The sequence below is a fragment of the Rhincodon typus genome, chromosome 32 (assembly GCF_021869965.1).
Source record: "Rhincodon typus isolate 14 chromosome 32, sRhiTyp1.1, whole genome shotgun sequence".
Classification (NCBI taxonomy): domain Eukaryota; kingdom Metazoa; phylum Chordata; class Chondrichthyes; order Orectolobiformes; family Rhincodontidae; genus Rhincodon; species Rhincodon typus.
Window position 1 is genome coordinate 28,362,067 of NC_063363.1, and position 12,598 is coordinate 28,374,664.

General features: G+C 43.2%; 1 protein-coding gene across 1 annotated transcript in view; it reads left to right on the forward strand.

The window, feature by feature from the left end:
• Nucleotides 1-12,598, forward strand: part of robo3 (roundabout, axon guidance receptor, homolog 3 (Drosophila)) — a 508,257-nt gene that overhangs the window by 260,030 nt on the left and 235,629 nt on the right. Inside the window, exon 2 of the mRNA XM_048615373.1 lies at nucleotides 7,372-7,698. Coding sequence (XP_048471330.1) covers nucleotides 7,372-7,698 — 327 coding nt within the window. The remainder of the gene's footprint in view (nucleotides 1-7,371; nucleotides 7,699-12,598) is intronic.

Here is a 12,598-nt window from a genome sequence, read left to right on the forward strand (position 1 = left end):
GACCCGAAACGTCAGCTTTCCTGCTCCTCTGATGCTGCTTGGCCTGCTGTGTTCATCCAGCTCCACACCTTGTTAACTATGATTGAAATAGTTATTTTTGAAAAACCCATTTTCAGCTGGAATAATAAAAATTCACCAGGTTTCCGTTCTTCAATGAAAAGTATCTTATAAAGGTTTGGAGAGAGGGGGCAATAATTATATATTATTAAATGGCCCAATTGGAAGGATATATATTTGTGATTCTCCAGGTGAACATTAATAGAAGCTTGAAGTCACATCTAATTATTGTAATTTCAAGTGTAGTTTGGGCCCATTTTCCTGCTTGCACTGAAAGTGGAAACACTATCTCTCCATTACCATCTCATCTATAATGGCTGTACCTGGGGTAATTGGAGTCATAGAGATGTACAGCACGGAAACAGACCCTTTGGTTCAACTTGTCCATGCTGAAAACATATCCTAAATGAATCTCGTCCCATTTGTCAGCAGTTGGCCCATATCCCTCCAAACTGTTCCTATTCATTTACCCATCCAGATACTTTTTAAATGTTGCAATTGTACCAGCCTCCACTACTTCCTCTGGCAATTCATTCCATACACGCACCACCCTCTGCGTGAAAAGTTGCCCCTCCGGTCCCATTTAAATCTTTCCCCTCTCTTGTCAGTGGGATAGTCATCCAGAGGCCCCCAGCCAATGCACTGTGGAGACGAGTTCAAATGCCATTGCAGTAACTGGTGGGTTTTAACTTGAATTAATTAATAAATTTGGAATTCAAAGCCAGACTTGGACCATGAAACTATCAACAATTGTTGAATAAAAACACCTTTGATTCACTGTTGTCCTCCAATGAAAGAAATCTGCCATCCTTACCGAGTCTGGCCTACAATGTGACTCCAGATCCATAGCAATATGGTTGATACTTAATGGCCCTCTGAAATGGTCTAGAAAGCCACTTTGGTTGTACCAAATCACAACACCACTGTTGGATACCTGCACCAGATGGACTGCAGTGGTTCACGAAGGTAAATACATTCCATTTCCAATGCACGCAATAACACAAACCAAAGAAAATGCTCACGTAAATTTATTTGGGCTGCAAGTAAACACACAGTGTCCTAATGAGACATGTCAGGAACGTAGCTGTCATGGCCACCCGACATTTTCCATTCAACTGTTGTAAATCATGAGCTGTGCACACATTATGTGATCCATTGCTTGAAGTTCTGCAGTGGAACCACAAAGCTGATAATGACAGTGTGTGTAACAGCAAGTCTTATTGCTTGTCATCTGACAATGAGGGTGAGATATGCAACAGGTAAAGTGTTACAACAAAGTGTCTGAAGGACAGGCTGTGGCAGAGAGAGTGTTATAATTGAGAATCTGGTAATGATGGTGCTTGAGGGTAACTTTTGGATTACAATTTTGCAAGATTGTTTTTAATGAACCTAGCTTTTGTTTTAGATTATAACTCTTAACTATCACCGTGCAAAGTCCACAATATAATGTGGAGTGCCAAATCCTCAGGAATCCCAAACCACACAATCCAGACCTTTCATTCCACCAATGCAGATTTTTCAGTAGGTGTTAGGCAGACAGATATTTTGTGGTGTAATCTGCTGTCTTCCCATCATTTTCTATTGTCAGGTCCCAACAGGATGGTAGACGCACTGTCTCACACATGAATCCAATGAGGTAAACATAGTTTTTGCATTTGCCAATTTGCAACCCTGGCTAAGCCTCAGGAACCGAATCAAAACATTCTACATGAGTCTCACACCTGTAACGATATTCTAGCTTTAAGAGATGTATCTTGTCCCTTTTTTTTAAGAAGAAAGGTTGAGACAGAGATGTTGAGCAGTCAGAGTTCAGAGACCACATATTTAGACTATGTGTCAAATTTTAGGGAGATGTAAATACAGTGGGTGAGTTGGCTGGACAGCATTTGAAAGTAGCACGGCATGTGATGAAACGGGAAGCAGACAAGAAATCAAAAACTTGCAGTTTTGCTAGTGGTGATAGTGTTAGCATTACTGCCAGTGGTAAATGAAGATATTTTAAAGGCAAAACTTAGGGGTCTTTATCAAATTGAAAGAAAATTGAGTGAGGTGAACTATTTGATAAGAATGACAGATAGAAAGAAATCTGAGTGTGTCATGTGAATGTGTTCCAAAGATAGTTTGGTAGGGAAGGAAAGCAAAAGAAGAATGTGTTACTTGTTCCAACACCATGAAGAACCAAGTTCAGATGATTCTTCAAATTAAATTGGACATTGGGGAAGTTCTCAAAAATTGGGATAAATTATCAAGTTGCCCACTAGAGGAAAATTGAAATGAGCTGAAAGAGTTATTATAATCATACAGGAAGTGCTAACCTAATTATGCATGATGTAGATATTGGAAATGATGTTCCAATTAAGCAACATCCTTATAGATTTAACTTCTAAAGTTGGAGCAGGTTCAAAAACAGATTGAATACATGCTCAAAGACAATATAATGGAAGTCATTTGCAGCAAATGGAGTTCACCCAGAGTAATGGTGCCAAAACAAGACAGTACCCAATGATCATGTGGACTGTGGCAAAGTAAGTGCAGTTACCAAGTCTCGTATCCTATTCTACATTTGGAAGACCATATTGAGAAGGTGCGACAAGCAACTTATTTCTAAGTTGTTTGTACTCCGAGGATACTGGCAGGTACCTTTTTATACGAAAGAGCAAAGACAATTTCAGCTTTCTTGACACCGAATGAACTGTACCAGTTTAAAGTCATGTCATTTGTTATGAAAAATGCATCGGCCACATTTCAAAGACTAACCAATAAAGTCATTTCAGGATTACCCAATTGTGTGGTGTACATCAACAATCTGGTGATTTTCAGTCACGCATAGAAGAAACATTTTGGAGCATCTGTCGGAATTGTTTGATCAATTTCGGGAGGCAGGCTTAGTGATAACCCTGGCTAAGAGAGTTCACAAAAGCCCAAGTCACGTTCCTGGGCCATGTCATTGGAGGTGAACGGATGGCCCCATGGGATGCGAAAACCAAGGTTATCGGGGAGTTCCATTGACGAAAGGGGAATTCTACAGTTCCTGGGATTGGGTGTTTCTTAATATCAGAAGTTCTTACTGAATTTTAGCAATGTGGTTGCTCCACTGACTGACCTGTTGAAGAAGTGCAGAAAATTGCAGTGGACAGAGGACTATCATACTGTATTTGACAGCCTGAAACCTGTTTTAACCCCTGCCCCACTGTTAGGCACACCTAATTATGCAAAGACATTTGAAGTGGCTAGCGATGCGCATGATGTGGGTGTCGGTACTGTTCTTTTGCAAGAAGACGACGAGAAGATAGAAAGACCTGTTGGCTAATTTTCCAAAAAAAATGATTAATCATCAGCTGAAATATTCCATAGTTGAGAAGGAGACCTTGAGGTTGGTGTTGCCATTGCAACATTTCAACATTGTATATTGTCAGTGATGTGTCTGAGATCATTGTATATACTGATCATAACCTCTTAAAGTTTTTGGAAACATTTTTAAGGATAAACATTCCAGACTGTTTAGATGGAGCCATTCAATTTGAAAATTAAACACGTGGCAGGATGAGAGAATGTAATTGCCGATACGTTGTTGTGATTTTGAGGACTGTGTGACTTTGGAACTCTCTGCCTCAAAATGTGGTGGAGGTGGGGTCTCATGGAACATTGTTCAGGCAGAGAAATGGATAGATTCTTGTTGGGATAGGATTCAAAGATCAGAATATGAAATTATGAATTCAAACTGAGCAGTAATGATCTTATTGAATAGTGGTGAAGGCTTGGCTGGCAGACTGATCTATTTCTGTTGCTAATTGAAATGTCTGTACGTTACCCTTCCTGATCTGTGTGACTTACCACCCTCCCACGCTATTTGGGTAACAAATAGGCTCTTCATTACCCAATTGGATGGCCCTTGACTGTCTGGCAAACCATTTTTTATCCCAGCTGCAATATTTTTACCATCCATAACTGAAAGAAAATGATGAAACTCTCACACGATTTTTTTTTTAATGTTGCTATTCCTAGAGTTGCTTGCAGCAATGTCATGGAGATTAATCTTTAATTCTTGGAGACTTCAGGACAATTCTGCAGGGTTGGTAATCCTGATGCTGAATGGGCTTTAAAAGCTGCCCTCATTGTGACAGAGGTCGAGCTATAATGAGTATGGGGCCCATTAGATGGATAGTGTTATAATAAGGGTACGATGTGCAGTCTAACTCTTCACTTTTGCAGTAATTGACTTTATGTGCTGCTTGAAAAGGGCACATTGTGAGTGAATATGCTGTGTTTCAATGATTAAATGGATGATATTAGCATTAAGTTGTATTTAGGTGAAGACGCCAGGCTTGGGGAGATAAGGAGAGCATTCCTGAGAGCAGAATGCTCAGTTTCCCACTGTTGTACCTGCAAGCCACTTCAGGGCAGTGAGAGATAACTTCAGCTGATTGTGCCATGATTAATCTGTCTGTCAAACGAAGGGGTTTCGTATTAAGTGGAATACACATTTAAAATTGCAGTTAGACTCCCACAGACTGAGATAAAGACACAACAGCCAAACCAGGTTATATTTGGGAAATGAGGCCATTTCCGTCAGACGTAAATGCAGTGGTATCTTTCCGTTTTGATTTAGAGTGGTCATGCATCATTCTCGGGGAGGCGATGGCCTAGTGTCATTATCACTAGACTGCTAATCCAGAGACCCAGATCATGTTCTGGGGACCTGGGTTAGAATCACACCCCGGCAGATGGTGGAATTTGAATTCAATAAGTACCTGGAATTAAGGGTCTAATGATGACCATGAATTCACTGCCGATTGTCAGGAAAAACCCAACTGGTTCACTAATGCCCTTTTAGGGAAGGAAATTGCCATCCTTGCCTACATGTGATTCCAGACCCACAGCAATGCAGTTGCTGGCCTAGCCAGTGACACCCTCACCCTGTCAATGAATAAAGAGGGAAAAAAAATGCAGCGTAATTGGTGAGACAATGACATGAGGTTCTTGGTAAACAATTTTGTCCAGGGAAATGGTGAAACTCAAACTTGGCCAGATCGACTAACATAATGCCTGTGTTTGGCCAATCTTTTCTAATTTGCTTTTCAGAGATTCATACAGTGCAGAAAAGGCCCTTTGGCCCATCAAGTCTGCACCGACATAACTATTATACTAATCCCAATTTCCTGCACTTGTCACGTATCCTTGAATGTCATGATATTTGAAGTACTCATGCAATTTTTTTTTTGAAAGTTGTAAGACTTCCAGCCTCCACTACCTACCCAGGCAGTGCATTTTCACACAAACTTTCTATGATCATTGTACCCCTTTAAAAGATGTTGAGGGGTTTACACTGATAACAGCAAGTTGACTTATAGCTGTCTCCCCTGTCTGATTAAATACACTGCTGGTGTGGTTCTGAACAGTGCAGGTAGGTGAGGCTCTCAGTTGGAATGGGGGACTGGCAAAGTTGGCAGATCTCAAACAAGCTTTAATGGAGCTCCCATCTTCCACACTCTGTAAATAAAATTAAGTTCACCCTAGATTCTGCTGCCTGCACCTTAATTCTTCTCTAGTCCTGATTGCCCATCACCTTGTGCCCATTGATCTACATTGGCATCTAGTCACTTTAAAAATTCAAATTGTGCACCTTTGTGTTTCTCCAAGACTTCAATCATCGCTGCTATTGTAGCCTCCTTCAGACCTACGAGCAGCCATGATCTCTGTGTTGTTCCAATTCCAAATCCTGTGCACTCTATTGACTGTGTGCCTTCACCTGTCTTGGCCTTAAATGCTGAAATTTCTTCTAGAAATCACTCCTTGTTTTTATCTCTCTCCTTTTAAGGGGTTCCTTAAAATCTATTCTTTGACAATTTGTGTTTGGTCACCTGTATTAATGTCTCCTTATGTAGCTCAGTATGTGTCGAAGAGTGATTTCATTCTGCAGTGCACTAGTCTAAATAGCAGTAAACAATTGCCCATTGTTGCCACTCGTTCCCATTGCTATCTGGTGATTTTTACTTTTGGAAAGTGCAAGTCTGGATGCAGAGTCTTCCTTCAGGACTATGGATAATTTTCCTCTCTCTCACCATGGAGCTATGGTGACCAGTACCTTTTTACTCTTTCTTGAGTTGTGGGCATTGCTGGAAAGACCCGCATATGTTGTCCATCCCAAATTTCTCTTGAACCTGGCTTGCTCGGCCACTTCAGAGGGCACTCGCTCACATTGCTTTGGATCTGGAGTAACGTGCAGGACAGACCAGGCAAAGAGGCAAATTTTCTTCCCTAAAGGTAAAGGAACTAGATTTAGTTTTTCTCACAATCAATGATAGTTTCACAGTCACGATCTCTGGGACGAAACTTCAATTCCTGTAGTGCCTGTTCTGTTACCTTCCCTGCGGTTATTCTGAGGTTTCCCTGGTTGAGGTTTTCACTTGGTTGGTGGTGAGAAAGGCACTATCTGTGAGATCCTCATGCACGTCCAGACTCTCCGCGCCACTGCACGCTGCCCTCGAAGTGGCTGTAGTGGGTAGAGACTGTCACACACCTCTTTCTGGAATGTGCCTTTGCAAAAGAAGCCTGGAGAAAGATGCAATAGTTTTTGTCAAGGTTCACCTCGAGCAGCTCCATAACACAGGACTCTGTACTCTGAGATGCACACCGAGACCAACATCAACTGGGAGAAAGACAGACTGTCTTTGGTCTGCCTAAAATGTGTTGGTCTTCCACAGCAAGGAGCTCACCCTAACTGAGGGTTGCAGGCTGGCACATTCCAAGGCCCAGAACAACGTGCTGAGGGACGCACTAAATGCTTGGGGCAGCTGCTGCTAAGCCACAGTGGGGAAAGACTACTGCAAAAGGCCGAAGTTAAATGGGGGTCCGTTCCCCAAAATTATGCAAATATAGTCTTGTACAAGCCAGAGATGCCTTTGGTTTGTTTGCTGGATAGAGTCAAACTCCAGTGTTTGTTTATTTCTTCATATGTCACGGTACAGAACCAAACTGCTTTAGTGACCATGTATGTATATAAAGATATTCTTATGAATTAAGTATTTATTTGAATAAAAAAAATTGTTCGGGTATGGGCCACACTAGTAAAGCTGCATTTCTAGCCTGTGAAAGTGTTGTTTGGGATTCTCTTCGAACTACAGCAATTCCTGCAGCGATGGTAGGAAATTGTACCTACTTGTGTATGCCCCACTGAACGTGGACTTCAGACTCTGAGGTGATGGTTAACAAATCCTTCCAGCGATACTGTCGGTTAAGTATCAAGGCTAAGCAAGCTAGGCAGTCACAGTGAGAAATCTAATTTGTTAACATTATATGTGGTTTTCTTTCTAGGTTCTAGGCTCCGTCTGGAAGACTCTGCACCCCGGGTCATTGAGCACCCTTCGGACCTGATTGTATCGAAAGGGGAGCCAGCCACACTAAACTGCAAAGCAGAAGGACGGCCCACCCCCATCATTGAATGGTACAAGGATGGAGAGCGAGTGGAGACAGACAAGGATGACCCTCGCTCCCATCGCATGCTACTCCCCAGTGGATCGCTCTTCTTCCTGCGCATTGTGCACGGCCGGAGGAGCAAGCCGGATGAAGGCGTCTACGTATGTCTGGCCAGGAATTACCTCGGGGAGGCGGTCAGTCGAAACGCATCGCTGGAAGTTGCGAGTAAGTGATCAAGCAATAAGATTTCTCCTCTATCTCCCCTACCCCCACCCTCCTTTGACCAATTCCTACAGTAGGCCCGAATTACCATTCGGAAATTAGGCCATGCTGTCTTAAACCTGTCTACAGAAGCTGAGACTGTTCTAGTCAGAGCAGAGAATATTAAAGGGAAATTTAAGAGAGGTATCTAAAATTTATGACTGGTTTTGATATTGTAGACAGGCAAAAATTATTTCCACCAGAGTGTGTTACCAAGGATATAAAGTTAAGACAATTGGCAAAAGAGACTGGGAGAAGAGGAGGCGGAATGCTTTCATGTGTTGATTTGATCTGGAATTCGCAACCTGAAAGGAGTGGAAGCAAATTCAACAGTGACTTTCGGAAATAATTTGCATTAATAGGAGAGGAGGAAATATTTACAAGGCTAAGAGGACAGTTAATTTGAGAGCTACTTCAAAGGGCTAGCATCATCATAATGGATCAAATAGCCTCCTTCTTTAGTGTCCAATTCTATGATTCGATGAATTCAGTGCTATTTCTTTGCCTTGTCCCAGAAAATGTTGCTGGTCCCCAGTAGTTTCTTTGTGTAAATGTGAATGAAACATGTTCTTGAAATCCTCAGTTTTGTAAAAGAGGTGCCTCTGCTGATTGAAGCTCTGCTCAATGCCCAATCTATTACAGCTGGCAGTTATGAGTGATTATAATTGGAGCCATCCCCTTGTCCTCGAAACCCTCTTCACAGAGTGTTTATCAAATGTCGTCCGGTTGAGTTACGCCATTGACCGGTCGATCGATACAGCACGGCTGAGGGTTGCAGCTTTCAGCCAGCAAAGGCCAAAGGTCAGTGCTCACACAACATTAACACCCGAATTGCAATGTCAGTGTTTGCGAGATGTTACAGGCCTGCGGGTTCCGATTGACAGCCCTGTGCCATTAGGACAACCTCAAGCTGCAGTTTCCCATTTTGCTGACAGTTTGTGTCAAAACCTGTTAACTCTTTGTGGACTGCTGGCAGTCTGCCTCAAAGTGACAAGACTAGTCGCGTCTATATTTAATATAAAAGCTACTCGGAGCTGGAGCTTCTTCAGTGTGGTGATGTTTTGGAGGGACCCTTTCACAATATCATATCAACACACCCCTGCCCCCCTCCCTCAAAGGTCGGGAGGTCAATTCCCAAGTGCCACAGGAGCACCACTGCAGCGCCCCGAGAGACCATGAGCAATCCTAAAGTGAAATAAGCCAATGTCTTATCAGAGTCCGAGCCTAACACAGCTAATTGAATGGGAGCTATTTTGGAGGGAGTCTTCCGGGCCCTATTCCTTCTGTGATGCCAATGCTGTGAGCCGACACATACCATTTCCTGGAGAATGCCAAAAAGCAGGACAGGACCACAGGGAAAGGAGACAACAGGACAGCCTCACTCTGCCCATTTGCCTTTAGATAGTGACAGACGATAGGCATCCATTGGCCATCACCTTCAAGAAAGGGAAGGAAAGCCAAGGTCAGGGGAATTGAAAGCTGGGTTAATACTGTTGTCCCACTATTTTGACCATTAACTGGCCTGAGTGCAGGAATGGTAGCAGAAAATAAATCCACCCTTTAGCATCAGAGAGTTAAAAGAGACAAGAGGGGAAACTTTTTTTACACACCGTGGTTTGTCTGTGGAATGAGCTTCCACAGCAAGTGATGGATATGGGTACAGTTACAATGTTTAAAAGACATTTGGATAAGTGCATGAGTAGGAAATGTTTGAGAGGATTTGGGCCAAGCGCAGGCAAGTGGGACTAATTTCTTTTGGGATTATGGTGGGCATGGACTGGTTGGACCGAAGGGTCTGTTTCTGTGCTGTACAACTCTATATGACTCTCTCAGATCATGTGGGCTCTTTTGATTCTTACAAGCACAGCAGGAGCCCCATCGAACTCTGTGCAGAGGCAGATTCAAACCGTGTCATTCCCTTTCTTCAGGAATGTTGATTTGAGATGGCAGTGTGTTCTGAGGTGTTGTAATATTTATGCAACCATGCTAGTGCAAGGTTTTTGTGCAGTGTTATCCCTCTCTCGATCCTACACTGTTCTGGTCTCTATAATAGGCCACATTTGGCAGATGAATGTCAGCCACATAACCAATGACTTTGCCCGCAGTGAAGTGACCACAAGCTCATGAAGAGCACCGGTGCCACTGCTACAAGGACACCTGCAAGGGAGAGCTGAAGATGGCAGACATTGACAATTGGCTGAAGGCTGTGATATCTGGAGGCCATTGAAAATGGCAAGCAGAAACTAAAAGCTCTGACTGAGAGGAGCGTGCCAGGTCCTGAGACCAACCAGGCCCTGCTTAATGCTCAGTTACCCAGCACTGGGCTAACCCATTGCCCTGCAAGATAGAATGCCACCTCAGCTGTAACAGAAAGGCTAGAGGGGCACTGGAGAGGGTACAAAAAGTGTTCACCGGGACGACAGCATCTGAACAGGCTTTCCCCATAGATAATAGGAGCCTGAGAGTGAGCTGATAGTGCCCTTAAAATTGTGAAGAAGCTTGACAAGGGTGACAGGTTGAACTTCCATCCCCCCATTCATGTGGCAGGGGAGAGCAATGAGATAGGAACTGGGCAGTTTAAGACCCCAAGTAAGGGCCTCTTCCCACCACCCACACAGGCATTTTACCTACATCAGAAGGTCTCGCTGCCAGATGATTGCCCATTGACCCCTGGCTGCCACCTTTTATGGGTTTGCAGGGTAGCTCTCCTCAATGGGCACAATATGGCCCACCCTGGCGACAAAGACACTGTCAGTGCACGGGGGATCCTACTCTGACAGTTGTCGATCATCTTCCTGGCCTTGGCTTTCATATATTATTCCCTGTCATTCAGATGCCATGTTCCTTGTGGTGGCATTGCAGAACCTGTTTACCTCTGACCCCCTGCATAGGCAGGTTGGCCACTTTCCCGGCATCTGTCAATGGAATGCTACCCCAGAGTCCTGCTCTCCTCAGGTTCAGCTCCTGCTTTTGCCCCAGCTGTGGGACTTTAGCCTCAGCTGAAAATTGAGCCAATTCATTTCTAGTTTAGAGGGGAGACCAAAATTCAAGGCCAGAAAAAGGACAAATAAATTCATTAGGCAATTGATGAGGCCATGCTTTAGAAGTTGAGCTGAAGAACATTGATGCTGTTAAGGGGAAGCTGGATAAGTTCATGAGCGAGAAAGGAATTGAAGGTTATGCTGAAAGAGAGACAATGAGGGCTGGGAGGAGGTTTATGACAAATATAAACTCTAGCATAGACCATTTGGGCTGAATGGCCTGTTTCTATGCTGAACACTTAATGAACTTGTTTATATACCTAGAAAAATTGCTAATATATGGAATTGATTGTGGCTGTAGAAAAATTGGTTGCAGTGTGGAGTTTGAATCTGCTGATTTTGCATATTCAGGCTGTGCTATAAATACAGGTTCCTCCCCTGTGTCTGCACCTTGTGTTTCTAGAGCGTTCTACAGAGTCAGCATTTGCTATTTTTATTATTTTTCATTGAACGACATAATTTTTAAAATTCTGCTTCGAAGGGTTTTGACTGAAAATAGCACTTTGCGACATCAACATCAAAAATGTTAGTCTTGTGAAATTCCTCGATCTACCATTTTACTTTAAGCTGCCATTAATATGAAGGAAGAACATTGAAGTGTCATCACTGTTGCAATATAGGAAACCTGATGTGTGATTTGTACACAGCAAGATCCCACAAACATCAATAAGGTAATAACTAGGTTAGATAGTAAGAATTGCCGATGCTGGAGTCAGAGATAACACAGTTATCTGTTTTTTAATGATGTCAGTTGAGAAAGATCTATCGGCTAAGTTCATTAGAAAACTGTGTTTCTCTTTGAAATAACAACTTGACATCATTTACGTCATCCAGAGAGAGTAGGCAGTGTTTTGGTTGAGATGAAGGATGCTGTTGACTGAAGTGTCGGCTTATGTATCTGCTCTGGTTATGGGAGTTGGACTTGAACCAAGGGTTTTCTGACTGAGGTAAGACTACTTCCATTGAGCACCTGTTATCTGGATAGTACTGTGACTCCCCTTTAACCATATATAATCTGAGGTTGTCTTATTCTTCCTGTTGAAGTCTTGGTAGTTTGAATACACAAGCTACAGTTAAAGCTGCTTGGATGATGGGATCCTGTGTAGAATGTGAACTCATGCAGTTCTTTAGGGTTGGCATGGTGGCTCAGTGGTTAGCACTGCTTCCTCACAGAATCATGGACCCTTGTCAATTCCAGCCTTGGGGACTGTGCAAACTTTCAGACAGACATTCTCCCCATCTCTGCGTGGGTTTCCTCCAGTTTCCTACCACAGTCCAAAGATGTGCAGATTAGGTGGATTGGCCAAGTGGTCTATAGTGTCCAAGGATGTGGAGGTTAGGTGGGTTAGACATGGGAAATGCAGGGTTACAGGGATAGGGTGGGGAGGTGAGATGCTCTTTGGAGGGTCGGTGTGGACTTGATGGGCTGAATGGCCTGCTTCCACACTAGGGATTCTGTGATTCTTTATAGCTCTTACTTTTCCACCAACCAGTTAAAAGCGTCACAACCTTTTGAACTCTGTTGACCCTTACTGGTGTGTATATGTGGCTATGTGTGTTCGCATGCACGAGAGAGAGAGAGAGAGAGGTATTCATAACTAAGAGAAGCCAAAGCCATCGTGCTTTGGGCCCGCAACCAAGTTAGGAACGAACCAAGTTTCCTTTGCTTGAATAGTATTGCAATTTCCATGCTATTCGCTTGAAAAAATCCAATGGAAATGCCTTAGGGGTCACAGTAGACAGCCAGAGGTCAGAGGTCAGAAGTTGTTTAAACCAAGAGGTTTGCTATTTCCCTGACCCATCACATCTGACAGCTAAAGTGC